Source organism: Apostichopus japonicus, chromosome 8, assembly GCF_037975245.1.
Source record: "Apostichopus japonicus isolate 1M-3 chromosome 8, ASM3797524v1, whole genome shotgun sequence".
Lineage (NCBI taxonomy): Eukaryota > Metazoa > Echinodermata > Holothuroidea > Aspidochirotida > Stichopodidae > Apostichopus > Apostichopus japonicus.
Genome location: NC_092568.1, coordinates 9,934,102 through 9,952,334, shown reverse-complemented (window position 1 = coordinate 9,952,334; position 18,233 = coordinate 9,934,102). Strand labels below are relative to the sequence as shown.

At 37.6% G+C, this 18,233-nt stretch overlaps 1 protein-coding gene across 2 annotated transcripts; it reads right to left on the bottom strand.

Annotated features, from left to right (window-relative positions):
- Positions 1 to 118: 118 nt before the first annotated feature.
- LOC139971953 (actin-histidine N-methyltransferase-like) lies at positions 119 to 18,221 on the bottom strand. Of its 2 annotated transcripts, none has more exons than XM_071978809.1 (14): positions 17,998 to 18,221; positions 16,532 to 16,696; positions 14,537 to 14,632; positions 13,043 to 13,188; positions 12,202 to 12,274; positions 10,853 to 10,963; positions 10,026 to 10,106; positions 8,889 to 8,953; positions 8,086 to 8,144; positions 7,121 to 7,235; positions 6,469 to 6,710; positions 4,801 to 4,889; positions 3,906 to 4,066; positions 119 to 3,260 (listed from the first exon to the last, which is right to left on the bottom strand). In XM_071978809.1, exons 2-14 carry the CDS (start codon positions 16,623 to 16,625, stop codon positions 2,706 to 2,708), a joined length of 1,887 nt encoding a protein of 628 aa, XP_071834910.1. In that variant the 5' UTR covers positions 16,626 to 16,696; positions 17,998 to 18,221; the 3' UTR covers positions 119 to 2,705. The 2 variants fall into 2 exon arrangements, with proteins under 2 accessions (XP_071834910.1, XP_071834909.1); XM_071978808.1 differs by having other exon boundaries at positions 18,055 to 18,220.
- Positions 18,222 to 18,233: the final 12 nt, after the last annotated feature.

Here is an 18,233-nt window from a genome sequence, read left to right as displayed (position 1 = left end):
AAGATACATCAGTTGTGGAAGTTAATATGTCTTTGGAAGTATATGAAATTGCGTGTGATAATACTTATGCTGAACATGTCACTACAACATAAAGAGAATAAGTTTTAAAGAAACCAAATGTAGGATCTCAGTTTATTTGTCATCTCTTGTAGATAATAGTAGACTGTTGGAATGCATTACACAGCAATGATTCTTATGAGGGAATATGTATCAGGATCACATGACGCCAACGTGAGAGAGAGCCTTTGCTTGTAATCTCTTCTTCAGTTGCTGTTACCCCCTCCTCCCCCCCCCCCAACTTTTTCTCTAACAGCAACCCAGATGTCTACCATGGCCAACTATGGAACATACATGACAAGACATACAACATACTTGCAGACACAAATGAGAACATATGGAAAGGAATGATTTTCACCAAAGAAGGAATGATAAAATCAGGCATAATGTAATCAATAACTGAGTTGTGGGTCATGTCTTATCACTTGATGGTTATTTAAATGACATCATTTAACAAAGAAAGTACTATAAATTCATTTATCAAATTTTCTCAAAGTTTCCAATTTTTTATGGAAGGGAGCTTTATCAGGTTACTGAGTTTGACACATTAAAAGATATCACGGTATTATAAAGTTTATACGTTTCAATAACAACTTTGGCAAGACACACTTTTTCCTAAACACAGTTGGAACTAGGTGCATGGCTGAGAATTCTGAAAAGTGAAACATAACTTTGAGAAAAACCTTATTTCTGACTGGAAACCCCAGCAAGAAATGGCTAAACAGAAATCACCACCAAGTAGAGGGAGGTTGGTGGAACACAGGGCTTGTTAACCTGTGGTCACAGGTTTGAACCTTGTTCTGGCCGAAGTATTTTGATTTTTTCCCATTCTTTATATAAGTTCCCAGCCAGTTTCCCTTATTAATTTACTCATTCATATAAGTAATAAAACGCTGAATTTCTCTTGAATTCATTTTCTGCCATTGCCTGGGAATACATTGCCATGATACATTGCCATGTATGAAATGAAGTTGGAAGTGTGACACCTTGTTACCTTAGTATGTAAGCTACTGTTCTAACTGATAACCTGGCAAACAAATGGCTACATAGGGATTTATCACCGACTAAGGGCAGTTGGTAGATCACAGGGGTTTGTGACCCATAGGTCATTGGTTTGAATCCCCCCTCTAGGGCTAAAATGTCTTTGTTCTTTTCAAGTTGAATATCATCTTAAAATATTCTCAAATATAATCTAAAATACATTCAAGATGTTCAAATGTTACACAAGTGCTTGGAACGAGTACATAGAAATTCAAATACAAGATTGTACCGTAACTGAAGCCAGTATTGATGATTTGTACTGAGGTAACTAAAACTAGACATATGGACATAAAATACAATAGCTTACTTATTCCTTTACACAAACGAGCAGTCTTCTCATATGTTGCATTGTATGCAAGGGATGATTAACTAAAACTAGACATATGGACATAAAATACAACAGCTTACTTATTCCTTAACATAAACGAGCAAAGTCTTTCTCATATGTTGCATGGTATGCAAGTGATGATTAATTGGTTAACGATGGTTATGTCATAGTGAAAACAAAAGGGAAAAATGGAAGGAAAGTATGAGTTGGTGCAGTCACTCCTTAACTAATTAATATGAAAATCACAAAATGTTATCATATGTTGCATTACCGCAATTAAAACACTGGAATATTCCGATGGAATGTCAACTACTTGGAAATGATATTAAAAACTCGTTAAAAACTAAGTTGTTATTTTAAACAAAATGTAGCATGTCTAAGTAGACAGACAGACAGACAGGTAGACAGACAGACAGATGTCATTTCTTGAATGTACATAGATGCATTACATCAAGTGCAATGGTAATACAGATAAATATGTGTTTCTCCGACCGATTCTTGCATGAAGGGATTTTCAAGTCACCGATAATGCGACACTTGAAAGGACATTCCTGTTTCAAACACGGATAAAGAAAATATTCCATACTGCTGGTCAAAAACAAAAAACCCATTCTCAAATTGAAATATAAAATTCAAATACTAGTTGTATGAACTAAGGTTTTAAGACACAAGTATTCTACTGCCAAGTGCCAACCTTTAGAGTATTTTGTCCTTCACAGACAAAATGTTCTGGCTAATTGAACAATTCTGCAATATATACTGCATAAATCACATAAATAAATTAAACAAAATATGCTATGTGGACTCGCATTATAAAAGATATTTGTAGGAACAAATCAATATACCTCAATGAAGATTTTAAATGGTTCCAGTCTGATACAAAAAACTTGATCCTATTCATTTCAGCAGATTTATGATACTCCGTAACTAAAATGTGCTTAGTTGTGGACATTACGTTATAACTATAATCACCCAAACTAAAAAAGGAAAGAATTGTGTAAAAACCTTAGTGCTTTTTTATTTATGCTACATGGAAATGTAAATAAACTTCTACACAAAATGTACCGAAAGGAATGCCTCAGTTCTCTTTTGAACAACTCTTTTAAAAGTCCTGATACGTGGGATAAAAATGTTTGAATTCCATATCGGAATGGGAACGTAATATATCGGGCAAGGTAATATACACCTCAAAGTGGAATGAAGTCATACAAAGAATTAATTGAAAAGAACTTGGTACAAAAGAAGATCAGCATAAAAAAAACTAAAAAAAAACTGTGGACTACTCTTCAATTGATTTGGCTGAGTTAACCCCATTGCACTTGGTCTCGTCTACTTTGGATTCTACAATGTCGTCTTCTGCTGACAATGGTTCAACTTTCGTTGGCAGGTCTTTCCTCTTGTTGTCTGGGTTGTGGTTCTGGTCTAGCGATTGACCGGTGTCATCGTTCGTTACTTGAGAGAGTTCACTGGCGTTCGTTAAGGTACTCTCCGTGTCGCTCTTGACGCTACTGCCGCACGTGTTTTCCCCGTTTCCTAGATCCTGCTCTTCCGGTTCCGAGTTCACGTCCAGGTCGTACTCTCCGCTGTTGCGACTTTCGTTGGTCGATGTGACGTCGCTGTTTTCCTCGCTGGCGAGAGGAGGCTCCGGGGCCGAATTGTCCGTCTCCTCTGGGGTGTAGTAGAGGGCGTCCTCGGCTAAATCATCCACCCGGAGCTTCTGGAGGGTGATATGGTCAATCGCCTTCTGGAGAACTTCCCTCTCGCACTGTCTAAGCTTCATGCACAGTTTTGAGTTGTAGCTTAGCTTGTCACTCTCAGGTCCCTCTTGAATACTCTTGAATTAGAAAGAAAGAGAAAGGAATTAATAGTGAAAATAATTGGCTGACAAGGCAATTCACTTTTAAAACAAGAAAGAAACTGTAATTAGCTCTAGGCATCAAAGATTACAGCCACTGTATATTGACTCCACATAGCAATAGGGTCAAATGTTTAACAAGGTATAAGCTATTTTAGGGAGAAAGCCAACAGGCTTAGTGATTCCTAGCCTCATTTTAAAATGAGAATATTAGTGGGAACACTGCACATAATATTTTCTAGGTTTGAATATTGTTGACTGTAAGTGAGAAGTTCCTTCTTGAGTTATCCTATTTAAATGGTCTCCAGACTTTCACCTCTGATGAACTCAAAATGACATTTGACCTCCACAAATTACAATAAACAATACAGCTTGAGGAGAAAACTGGATTTGAATTTTTTGAATGTAATTAATCTACTATGGAAAGTGTCCAGGCAACAATAATGTTTATTATCAAACAGCATAATGAATTATTCACTACTGAATATTCATTTAAGTTTAAGAAATCTAGCAGATTTGTCTCATTTCAACCAATTTGCAATCTTCCTTTTGACTGATGATACTTGGCAGGTCTGATCAAATTTCTGGCAAGAAGGTTATTCTTAGAGTAGTTCCATGGCCTACCTCTTCTGTCGATTGGTACTGCTGATGGAGAAGCCTGAGACGTACATCGAGGAAAGACCAGACCTTCCTCTCGTTCTCCTTGCTGACCAGACGGTTCGGTCTTATCAGGTTCGCCATCAGTTCTTGCGATCTGGGTCCTAACAATAGTGCCTTGAGTTGCTCTGAGCAAGGAGAGAAATAAAAGCTGTAACCAAAACGTGGAGCTTTGATGGAATGAACATTTAAACTAGGAGATGTTACATCACTTTAGAGTCTTATTCAGTAGGAAAGGGATTTAGGACTGTGGTAGAAGGATAATGTAGTGGGAGAGGAGGGGGGGGGGGGCGGGGTGGACACTGGATTTGGTTTGTTCCAATTTTAAAGGACTTTAGCTAAAATGAAAGATAATCTTTCAAGAACCATAATGAAGAGCCATACTCTTGATTCAGAACTAGATTCTGGTTCAAACAACTGTGCTGTTGCACTGGCTAAGTTCTGCTGCAACGACCATTGCGAAGTAACCAACTGTTAAAGGTACGACAAGTTTGGACTGTTTCCAATTTTAATGACGTGACAAGGACGCAGGCATGCATCGCATCTGTAATGGTATACAACAGCAGGCAAGGACGATCTGCTTTTTAGTTACTCGCTTCCTCTCACCGAACTCACTAAACTTTTTTATCCAAATCATTTATTGTGGAGATTAAATGTGACTTTCGATTGATTTACTCCTAAATGTCATTATCCCTCCTTGCTGAACATACAGGCCACATGTTTTTGTTTGATAATGTCACACATGATTTCACTTTGAGCATGGTCACTTTTATGTCAAAGGGAAAAGTCTGATGCCTGATGCTTATCCATTGAAATGATTTACGGTGAAACTTTTAACATCTTAACGGAATCTCCGGCAAACCTTCGTCCATGGAGAAAACTCGAAGGAAAGCCCACAGCTCGACTGATATCGGTTCGATGCTCTTCTGGATATAAAACGTGTGCGAGGGTCTGAGAAAGCAAACACCAAAAGAAAATAGAAACATGAAACTACATAGACATGGTCCTGAATGTGTAAGGAATAATTCATATTTCTACAGAGTGGATCAACAGTGGAGTAAGTCTAAAAGTTGCAGAACAGGTACAGTACTTGATTAGGAAAAAGTGTATGGAAGAAGGGTAGCATACTCATCGGGATGGTAATCTCCAATTAAATAAAAATTGCACATTTTAAATGTAAACACCTTATCTGGATATCAATATCCAGGTAAAACTTCTTGACTTTGTAGAAATGATATCTCACAAAAATGTTCTTGACTAAACTGACTGCGTGGATTCATTGCTCAGGTTATACAGTACTTTACAGACTTGCAGTATGAGTACGGCAGCATTGGTATTATGATGAGTAAAAAGTATAAATCCCTTTTGTAATGAGTATAAGGTTCTATGCAGGGCTACAAGTACATAATCTTGAACTAGTATCCACAGCAGATTCCCACAATGCCTGGCATATCAGTATTAGTGCTACTGCATCAGGACAAGTGTGAGCAACTTTGCTGGAATAATTTCATTGCATAGAGTCTACAGCAGTAGCTTTGACTTACTCTGACATCCGTAACATGCCTAGTATTTGTGACTTCATTGCATAGAGTCTACATCCCTGGCTTTGACTTACTCTGACATCCGTAACATGGCTAGTATTTTTTAATTCATTGCATGGAGTCTACATCCCTGGCTTTGACTTACTCTGACATCCGTAACATGGCTAGTATTTTTAATTCATCGCATAGAGTCTACATCCCTGGCTTTGACTTACTCTGACATCCGTAACATGGCTAGTATTTTTTAATTCATTGCATGGAGTCTACATCCCTGGCTTTGACTTACTCTGACATCCGTAACATGGCTAGTATTTGTGATTTCATTGCATAGAGTCTACATCCCTGGCTCTGACTTACTCTGACATCCATAACATGGCTAGTATTTGTGATTTCATTGCATAGAGTCTACATCCCTGGCTCTGACTTACTCTGACATCCGTAACATGGCTAGTATTTGTGATTTCATAAAGTCTACATCCCTGGCTTTGACTTACTCTGGCATCCGTAACATGGCTAGTATTTGTGATTTCATTGAATAGAGTCTACAGCCCTGGCTTTGACTTACTCTGACATCCATAACATGGCTAGTATTTGTGATTTCATTGAATAGAGTCTACATCCCTGGCTCTGACTTACTCTGACATCCGTAACATGGCTAGTATTTGTGATTTCATTGCATAGAGTCTACATCCCTGGCTCTGACTTACTCTGACATCCATAACATGGCTAGTATTTGTGATTTCATTGCATAGAGTCTACATCCCTGGCTCTGACTTACTCTGACATCCGTAACATGGCTAGTATTTGTGATTTCATTGCATAGAGTCTACAGCCCTGGCTTTGACTTACTCTGACATCCGTAACATGGCTAGTATTTGTGATTTCATTCCATAGTCTACATCCCTGGCTTTGACTTACTCTGACATCCTTAACATGGCTAGTATTTGTGATTTCATTGCATAGAGTCTACAGCCGTCGCTATGACTTACTCTGACATCCGTAACATGGCTAGTATCTGTGATTTCATTGCGTAGAGTCTGTCGTTCTTGCTGACTCCTAGTTGGATAGCTATCGTGTCGTGTTCGTTCTCTGGATACACAAACCCGCTGTAGAGTAGAAAGTGAGCGTTGGGTCTAGCACCGTAGAATATATAGAGCTGCTCGCCATTCGCAAAGTCTCTTTCGGACACTGACTCACTAGTGGAATTCTGAAAGTTGTAACCGGTTGTAATCTGGAAGGCAAAAAAACATTGCTTTTCAAGAGTACATGAACGTTGTTTACTGCCCCTTAATAATTATTTCCATTGTTCATCTCATGTAGCCTGCTGGACAGCCACAGCTACTAGCATGCACCCTCGGATTCCCCACCCCCCCCACCCCCTAACATATGGCTGTATTACTATAACTTCATGTTAATGTTGTCGAACCTATTACCAATCCAGTGACAAGATTTGATAGAACCCGAGTGAGAAATATATATCTCAGCAAAGGAGCAAGCTATCAAGATGGGAGTTGGATGACTGCTTTTCTATTTCCTTCCTCCCGATGTGATACAGATTTCTTTAGGGTTTAGACTATTTTCATCCCTTTCACAATGTTTTCTCTTTTCTTTGAGAACGTTAATGAATAATGTAATTCTTACTGTTCCATTAGCGTGGTTGCACATGTCCCATTTAGGTATGAGAGCTGTGAGGAGTCTACTCCCAGATGAATCAGGAATCTGGTTCTGTCTCGACATGATCGTACACACTGCCCATCTGTTAGAAGGAAGGAAAAGATAGTCAAATCATATATCGTAATGCAGGGATGGGCTCACACTTCAGCAGTTCTGAATGCCGCCCAGCACAAACAGTATTTTAAACATTTCCGCCAGGCACTTTTTTGATGATAATTTAACACATTTTACCATAACCAAAATCTGGGAGAATGCATGGCACAGAATAGGAAAAATAGCACCACCCAAGCATACTTCATGTGCAAAATTTGTCCAATGGGGAGGGGGTATCCCACCATGAGATCCCTCTCCCAGGGTGTGGATCACACTATTGCATAATCTGCCCGGCACTCAAAAATTCCTGAGCACATCTCTGGTAATGGAACCAATAACACATTTTAACTAAAGAAACTCAGAAGAACATATATAAAAGAGAATGTCTTTTAACCCCTTTAAGATAATGTTACATGCCGGTCAAACTATCTGGTTTGAATTGCCAAGTAGGGAATTCAGTATTTGTGGGTCGTGCATTGAATCAAACCAACTCGGTTGGACATTTAATTTATTTTGGTTAAAAACTTGGACAGTTACGAAACTTGATCGCAGTGTAGTGAGGTAACTGAATGAACAAAAATCTTCAGATGCAACACAAAAAGCCCAGGGAATAATTTAGGGTTTGAAGGTGTGTGACATTGCAATTTTCAAAACTAAAAATTTTGTCTGTGGCGAAACAAATGGTTCTATGGTTCTGTGTGTAAAGCTCCTGTACAATTCTCCACTTTGCATAGCAATTGACCATTACGCATAGTATATTGTTATGCAATACTGGATAGATTATCCCCTGAAGCGATTTTTGGAATTTAGACAAACAGTAAAACCATTTTTTAAGTTACCTGTAAGAATTATATGTAAATCGATCTCTGATGGGAAGCTTGGATGCTCCAGAATTGGTCTGAAAAAGTAAGAAGAAATTTAACAAGTCACTAATTGTCTCGTCCTAAAACAATGCAAACTGATCAAGATGATTGCCTGACACTAGCACGAAATGAATAATCAAAGAACTTGTCGATAGCTGAACCATGGAACAAATTAGCACTACTGTCCAAGTCTCTCTCAGTGGATAACATAGTTATATGTAGAGCATTTGGATTAATAAGTTTCATCATTTAAATTTCAACATATCAAACATTACAACTTCTTAGGGATCCTCTTTGTCTTCTACTGATTCAATCTGTACTATATGTCGCATACAAAAACAAGGTATTGTTTCTTTTTCCAAAAGAGAGAAAATAAATTGGTGATTAGCCATTTTTACCAAAAAGAAGAAGGAAAAAAAGAAGACACAAATACTAGCCCCAAGTTTTATATGCAAATGAATCAATGCCTGTCTAATACTTCAGCTACGATAGTGTTCAGTTTCAAGGGTAATCCTGTGTTTGGTTTCAATAATCGTAGTAGACTAACAAAACATTTCTCTACTCATGTATATCTGCTTGAAGGGGGTGGGGAAGGGTGGGGGGAGGGGGATGTTGTTACTTTGCACAAAAATTAGTTCGTATAATGTGGACAAATTAACAATGACAATTTCACACTATGATTACTGCATATTACACAAATTCAACAATGAGGTCATAGAAGTTGGAAAGATAAGTGAAAAAAAATGCTTTATACGAACAATTTTTAAGTCAGCACTCACCTGAAAAAGTTTGTAGAAATATGCATACTGTCTTGCAATGTTTTTGTGTTGCTTAAGGGCCTCGCCTGTCTCACAAAGAAAAGATAAAAAAAAAAAAATTCAGAAGAGTGTTTTGTGAAGGGAAAACTTAATTACATCAACCAAATAACATACATATAACTGGAAACCATAGTTCTATAACTTTCCTGTTCAAATATTTCTTTGGATAATGCCTCTCTTTGGGGAAACTAGAGTTTTTGGTGAGTTGAAGAAACTGTGTTCTTAACATAGCTTTACTCGTGTCATATTAGTACTCACCACATGTACAATGGGTATAGCGTAACCAGTGCAGTATATTGTATAGCAACCATGGGAAGCCCACACCCCACACTGCAGTTTGAAAGGCATTAGACAACATTGTAATACAGATGCAGGGCTTAACAGCAGAGTCATTGGTGATGACAAAACTGAAAGAATCCTCAATATGAACGAAAATATTCGCGGCAGCAGGGGAGGTTTCTTGAGACGTATTCGACGCGCGACATCAAATTTAAGTTTTCCGTACACGGCAAATGTGAATAGCCTGCACGGCAAATGTGAATAGCCTGCACAGCAAAGGTGAGTAGCCTGCACTGCAAAGGTGAGTAGCCTGCACGGCAAACGTGAATAGCCTGCACGGCAAACGTGAATAGCCTGCACGGCAAAGGTTAGTAGCCTGCACGGCAAAGGTATATAGCCTGCATGGCAAAGGTGAATAGCCTGCATGGCAAATTCATCTATTTGGAGCAGACAATAGTTAGTATACAATATTTATTTTAAAACACTACAAGAACAGATCTCTACAAAGTTTCAAAAGAATGGAATACTGAGATTCCATAGCATGAAGAACAAGACACGGCTAGGATATAGATCATTATTTCATGTTCCACCACGATAGACAGCTTTCAGCGAATGGAGTAGGACTTATAACATATGTTTGCAAGAACTGGTAACAAACGAAACCACCCCAAAAAGTATGTTTGAATTTTTTTGTTTGGCAGGGGAGGGTAGACATAGAAATTCACTCTAAAGTATTTACCTATAGAGCAATTCACTTTAGTTGGAAGAATGCTGTTTCATAAAGAATTTAATGACAAAATCAAGAAAACAAAATCTTACCAAATGTGTGTGATCCTTTGAGTAATTGAAGCTCTTCCGGACTAAAGTAAAGCGGCATGCTGTAATGACGTGGTAAAAGATCTGCAGGAGAAGCGACGATGATTTATTGCAGAAACTGTTTTCAATATTGCATTGCACAAAGTGACTCCTTCGTTATGTTGTTTGTTCAGTTGTCAGGACGCTGTGCGTTTTGTTCATTATGGAAACAACAGTTTTGTTTTATTCTGACTTTTTACTCTTTTTGTAGGAAAGAGACGATCGTTAAGGATGTGCCATATTTTATCCTGCTGTAACTGATTCCTTCCCATGGCCAATACCATACAGTGGTCCTATATCTAATCACTTCTAGTTGAATAATCTTACCCATGTATCTCATGCATGCACCCACTGTTGCAAAATAATACACCTGTCCAATGGACATATGTCGTATCCAATGGATACGGCATATGGAAGCACACAAAATTAAATTATCAAAAGTGAACCAGCCTTCATCAGTATCCCCTTGGGAGGGGAGGGGGAGGGGAGAAGGAAAGAGGGAGTGGTTGGTTGTGACAAGAGTGGCTGAAGTAAACCAAAAGGAAACAGGAAAATATGTAGGCTAAATAAATATGGTTTCTAGAAAACTAACAACTACATAAACAGCTTCCAGAGGTCCTTCAAATTTTAGTAAAATCTTTCTAAATCTATCTGACCCCACCATTACTTCTAATGATATCATGAAAACCCTACAATTCAATGCAATTCTTTTACTGATTACATCTCCAACAAATGTTGCTTACAACCAAAGGTACCAATGATAATAATAATAACAATTAATAATAGCTCACCAATATAAGGCTTCCAAAAAGACTCTTCGGTAACCTTTCCACCTAGTAGAAAAAGCGCAAGAGCGACGTGTGGCATTGTGGAAAGTATTCTGTCACTCTTTACTAATGGACCTGAATGGTAAAGATAAACAAAACAGAGATTCATCAGTGACTGTAAGGCTCTGAAAAATGATACCATGGTTTGCTTTTATGAAATTTCTTTTTTTCAAGGCAGTCACAACCATTGAAGATAAATTCAGGTCGAAGCATGCATCTGGTAACATGAGACATCAAAAGTAGGGATAAATCAATTTCAAATTCTTAATTCCAGCTCAAGCCAGAGTTGGGCTGGAAAAAAAAAAAAAAAAAATCCCATCGATTTGATCAGGATCCTGATCTAAAAGAAATTAAATCAGTCAAATATTACTGCCTGTTTAAACTGTACGTAGTTGCTTACTATAAAAAGCATAATTATATTTATTGTTTTATATTTGGTTGATTAACTTGATTTGTTTCAACAGTAGTTCCACTCTATCAGGATATGAGAAAGCTTCTGGTTCTTGCTGGATCTACAAAACACAAATCCAGCCAGAACCTCTTTGTTTTCATTATTAGCTGGATAATCTGGCCCGAATCAGATTTTCGATACATTCTTAATCAGAGTTGATTTGATATCGGACTGTCCATGGTCTGCGATGACTACAGCTTTCTTCAGACAGAAGAAACTATTTTATAGATATATTTATGTTTTGCACTTAATCCACTGCAGTAACCATCATAAATGTAATTTTTCTTTGGACACTGTGTTGTGATTCTTCTTTCAACAAAAAGTGCAATAAGCCTTAGTATTTAAAGATAATATCAACTCCAACTTGATTCTATGAAGAACAGGCTTGGTCTGGGTACATCGGAAAATAACAGTTTTGTAGTTCTAGGATAGGGCTTCATGTTTGTTTTGAGAAAAAAAATAGTCTCATGGATTTCTCAACATATTAAACAAATTTATACAGTTATTTACTGCAATGTAGCTGTGGAGAGCGTTGTATTCATTGCAAATGCAACCAACTTCTTCAAGTTCACCAATGGTTATACATCCTCAAATCACTTTCTCTTTCTGTAAACCGACAACTTTTAAGAAAGTTTGTGATGTCACTTTGCGACATAGTCATATAACGGCAGATCAAACATCAAACAAATTTGTTTTATCCAAATAGTTTTCACTCTTGACGCAGTATGAGATGAAGGTTTCTAACTTGTGAGGATTTTGTTAACCCAGGATTGATCTTTGATCTTAAACTTGCGGCAATTAAACGAAAGCATATTGGTCAACAAAGTATGTAAGACAGCAATAAGTCAAAGTTTACACTAACCTAAATTTGACGCTTTAACATTTTCGTCTGTTATCATCATCTTTCTTGGAATACACAAAAAGACTTCATCAGCCTGTTGAATGGAGGGAAATATAAATATGGAAATATAATTAAAAGTATGATTTGAATTATTCTTTATAACATAAGGGTCATTCAAACTGCCGAAAAGACTTATATATAAAATTTCACCACAAAGTACAAATATATACTGTAGTATGGATGGAAAACAACTTGCTAAACAGAAAGAATGCTATTTCAATAATTGCTGTTTGTGTGGAGATTGTCTCTTTAGAATCTGACAGCAATGTGAACAATTCCTTTTTCTTGACACACTGTGATTGTAAGTCTCGCTCCAATAACTTCATTGACGGACTTGTACAACACAGGGCTAATTTTCAATGGTAGTCCGGTGGTCTGAGACGACCTAATTTTGTCGGACAACCAAAATCAACGGAGGAGGTTGTCCGGAGGGCGACTTGTTGTTTACATCAAACTCCAATTGCATTATTATAAATAAATACCCTGAAATAGGTCAAATGATATCTTGTTGTCAAACCTAAAGCTGTTGTTCTTTTCACCAACCTACACATCTCTCCTACAGTGTATATATTCTGTCATATTGTAATGTTACAGGAAACACATCAGAGCAGTGAAAGGAAAGACTCTTTTTAGTCTTGCATGGAAACTTTATGAATCATCAAGGACTGAAGAGCTTTACATCTTAAGGTGTAATACCTTGCTCAGGATTTCCAAACTGATTAGAACCTCAAAAGAAATTTAAAAAAAAAAGTTAAAATATCTGATATATATTTGATTTAGAATGATTCTACATATTCAGTACCTTAATGTCATCTGTTGCCTGGAGACCAAAGCCTTCTTCCCCGTATTCTGCAACTTTCACTTTGTCCATCGACACTCCATTTTCCTTTACCCATGTTGTGAATGCTTCAACATGGTCACCTCTTTTTGTTGTAAAGAGTTGGTCATCTAATAGCACAAAAATGAAAAGTTGCTAAACATAATATATTATTTTTAAATAAGACAAAAACCAAGAAATGGAATCTTGTCAACATTTCAGGTATATAGCATTGTAACATTGTTGTTATTGTTAGTACTCCAGTGTTATTGCTATTATGTGTTTTGGTCAGGCGGTTGTGGTTAAGGCAATGCCATGGTGAGCTCAGGGTTCCCAGATCGACTACAGTACCTGCTAGATCATTATGTGTCCTTGGTAGAGGCACACCATTTTCACCTAGGTGTATAAATGGTAACCTGAGAGGTAAATCGTAAATTAGGCTGTGTGCACCATACAGCGGCTCCACACATGCGATACAGCAAGGGGATGTGTGGATTCGGCACAATGTAGTGTCCCGGGAGAAAGTGTTTGAATTGTACAGACAGTTGGGTACATATGTGCGTGTGACAAGTTAACACACATGATGGTGTACTGTTGTAGAGTCCTGTGAGAAGAAATACTTGGTTATGATAAAAGACTACAAACCTTTCAAACTGTAGTTATATTATGCAATCGAAAAGGATGACAACCTCATTTCACTACATTGAGAGCTAATACTCCAACTTTCCTTTTCTATGTAAGAATAGAAGTTTATGTTCAACTGCCACATTGAATACTACCTAGTACTATAGGTGGACAAGAGACAAAATTTCTTGTATAAATGCAATTTTCCATAATTGGTCTGTTCTCTTGTCTGATGTCAAGTAATTTCAGAAAAAAATTCAGGGATATGGCCAAAAAGGCACATATTATTATGAAGTTGTCAAACAAAACGTTAGGTACAAATAAACAAAGTAAGTGAACAGTTTAGAAAACCTAAGTTGAAGATAGCAAATTATATTAAGTGGTGGTATGAAATTAATGAAAACTATAAGGATATCTGTCATTTCACATCAATTGATCAAATCAGTGAATACTCCAATGATATTATATACATTAAGTATTTTAGCCACATGATTATCATTGCATTGCGTCTGAAAATTTTTAACACATATGAGTGTTAAGGTTGCCAAAAGGTTTGACCAGCGTCCGTTCGCTACGCACACATCATGTTTGATGAGTCATGTCATAACTGTCTTTGAGACACTGCCTTCCAAAGTCATCAACAGATTTGACCTTCCTTATTTATCTGCCATAGGTTGCCACATACTATATCAACCTACGACCAAACTTATCAGTAAAAGTCTATAAATTTATGCATTTCAATTGTCTACACAGTGAATGACAGATCCCTTATTAAGTGATATCAGCAGCACTTCAAAATTCAGAAACTTCAGAAACTGGGGAGTAAAATGATAGACAGCTAGTAGAGAGGCTTACTCTGTTGTTTAGCTTGTATTTTCTTCACAAGATTATTGATTTCTGTAAATTCTTCCCACTGCTTGGCTTGAGTATGTGGGGTTGGTCCAGTTGCAACTAAAATGTGAAAAGAAAAAGAAACAGAGGAAAAGAAGTGGATGAAAAGAAGAGAAGAAAAGCAATACATACCCTCATGCAATTTATAAAACTACATTCACAAGAAGAGTAAAAAATATTTTTTTTAAAAGTATAAAAACAAGAGAAGAATGCAAAATATTTAAGATCAGCAAAAACATAATATTGGTACTGACATTCTACGATTTAAAGAGTGTGAAGATTCGCGCAAAAAGAAACGTCTTATGCCGGTAATCAGACCTAGTTTGGAATGAGGTGTAACAGAAGTGTTAGACACCACTATCGATCCCAGAAAATACACACACACAGCTTGCTACCATCGGTAATTAGACACTAGTGTACAGTCAGTACATACAGCTGCAGTCAATACCCACAGCACAGTGTACAAACAATACAGCGATGGACATCTCAGGTCCAGCTAAAGATAACAAGGTATCACGTTTCATTACTGTACTGTCTGCATTTTGTAGCTACATGAACAAAACGTCACTTGCAAGCAACAGAAAGTTAACTTTTTCAGATGGCCGCACACGGTTTGGGGCAATTCTTCAATGCCTTTAAGCTGTCTTGTTCAGTCAATGTACTGCAACCAAGAAGGTTCTACAAGGACCTCCTTGCTGCAACTATTGCAATGATATATTCAAAATGGTTTTCACAAAGCTGTAACAGACACATAAAGAAATATGGTCCAAGCTGTTTTAAATAATTGTTTAAAGTGTGTTGCAAGTTTAATTATATATCTAGAGAACATTTAGGCATTTTGGTCTACTCTGGATTATGAGACCTGTCATATTAGGGCTAAAATCAATATAATGGCATGTTTTTAACTATTTGCATTTAAGTAGCTGACTCTTATTCTTGATACTGTAGAATGATACAAGTTTAGTCCATTTCCTATTAACAGATGCACTCATTCTATTCTTTGGTTTGTGTACAAGTTTATGAGATTATCCTGCCTACAATGGTGCATTAAGCAGACAATTTGCCTTGCTTCATATGTGGCTCATTTTGAAACATTCAAGATTTAATGAGCATGATTTAATGAGATTGTAATGAGTGCCCTTCTAAGTGCCATCAGTCAATGCAACATTAATATTGTCGATAAAACATCAGTCTACAATCTTGGAGTAAGAATTGATCCTGAACTCAATATGGATGAACACATAAACCACATCTGTAATTCAACTTATTTTCATTTGCGCAAGGGATGGGGATTGGGAAGGGATAAGGATTTCAAATTTCCAACTCAGGGAGACATAGAACCCTATATGTGTGAGCTAGAAACGGATGAATCTGACGACGATGATAACCAGGCCGAAGCAGCAGTCAATGACGAAATGCCAGCCAATCGCTTGGAAAATCTGGACTGGCATGAAACAGACACACAAGCTTGTTAGCATTTATCGCCAGGCCGGAGCAGCAGGCAATACTGAATGCCAGCCAATCGGGTGAACCTGAACGCATATAGGCTTCTGTGGCCAAATTGCTCAATCGCATGTCCGTTGTATTTCAGGCACTAATTGTGCAACGTTTGTTGTTTATCGCACAGTGCAGTACACTGTATGTGATAGGGCTTACAGGTACGTTAGTAATAGGATACTGTGTAGTATATAGTACACTGGTGGCTTGGCCTTCAACACAGTCATATTGTCGCGTTTTCATACCATTCACAACAAGAGTCACTCTGAACACGTCACCTAATTTGCATATTAGTGAAAAACAGCCGTTTCGTATGTGAAAATGCACGTTGATTTTAGCTAACAATATCTACATAATATCTCTGGATTTCTTTCATTTAGTATCAAGATTAAAGTCAAAAACATTTTTTTTGGGGGGGGGGGGGGGACTGGTGCTATGTTCTGATTAATCAGAAATACCAACCTTCTAAAATCTGATTACATATTGATAAAATTTCTTTCCTTTCTGCTTTGGCAATTTCATCAGGTGTCTGCTTGCGTCTGTTTCTTTTCCCCATGATAGTACAGTTGGTTTTCTTCAAGCTTTTCCCGTACAAAGATTGGAGCTGATCTGATATCTAATGGTGATCTGCAAATATGACATACAGAAAATATTTAAGGAAATAACTACCAATGGTCAAATTTAAGCAATACATAACATTTAAAAGCATGACAGACCAACGATCTGGCTACAAGCAACTCAAATAAAATTGGAAATGGTTGTTTTCTGAAAGTTCTAAGATGCTAAGTCGATCCCAGCCTCTTCATAGTAATTGATAGACAACTAGTCTAGTAGTAGTAGTACTGTATGCCTACTACTACTGTTAAGCTTCTCCTTAGAGAGTAAAATTGTTACATTTCTGATGATACTTTAAAGTTAGAGTCCTAAGCATACATATCTGAAGATACATTTGTAAGGCTTATTTTAGGTAGTTCGGGAACGGTAAGCCGGGCCTTACACTGATAACGTAGAACCGAGCGTGAAACGTGAAATAATCAGGAAAAGCGGGTACTGGATAATATATGTCTTCTTTTATTGATTCTGAATAAAACTGTAACTTTAGATAATTAAAATGTAAAGAGACCGAAGTCTACAGACGTAAATATAAATTACGGAGCCTACTGTTCTACGTCTGTAGACTTCGGGAGATAAACTTCAACTCCTCGATATGTCTTTATGAAACACTTAAACCCCTGATTCCAAAATAACAAATTAAGACGCGTTGCACAGGGCACACGCTCTGCCCTTGAACCCGATTGGTGTAAACTTTTAACTCACCCCTTACCAAACTCTTGATTGGTTGAGTGCCAACCTGATATGCAGATGAGCATATGCAATGGGCACTCAACCAATTTGAACCAGTTTGGCTGTCTTCTAACCCCAAATCATTTAAAACAAAAGATACGCTTCTAATTGCGTGTGATTTATATCCCGCCACACCACAGCGCAAACCACCAATGCGCGAGCCATGGGTGACGTCATAATAACAATAACTAGAATACGCTTCACAATAACAATAACTAGAATACGCTTCACACATTGAAGTCCTACGCATAGCTCAGGCCTAAGTTGGGCCTGGCCTTGCTAGTTAGGCATAGCGACATCTAGACCTAAAGCTTATAACTTAGTTAGGCTAACGCCTGTCAAAGGCCTAAACCCTAACGTTAGGAGCTTGTACACAATGTTTGATGAACCATTTTTTAAAGGAAAATAATGCTTTGAGGCACAAGTTGGTAGAGCATAACGATATAAACTTCTGAACTGTTTTAAAAGCTTCTACTTCAAGTTCTAGTGTTAACATTCTTGAGCTAGCATAGGCCCAACTTAGGCTAAGTTATAGGGTTACTGACTTTCGCCAAAGAATACACCATTTTCTTTTACGATGTTACCACTGAAGAGTTAGGCTACACCAATTTGGTGGAATAATTAAAAGGTTTCGTAAATACCTGCTGCTAGCAGAGGTCGGGTTTGTACAGCCTTTGGTTTAGTCCAACATACTATTTATGAAACGTTTGATTTCGATTAGTCGCAGCCTTTCTTGGTCGAACTGGTACTGAGCTATACTACGACGAGCTTGCGCTTATAATTAGTGGATAGACGTACACCACCTGTAGCCTAGCATGAC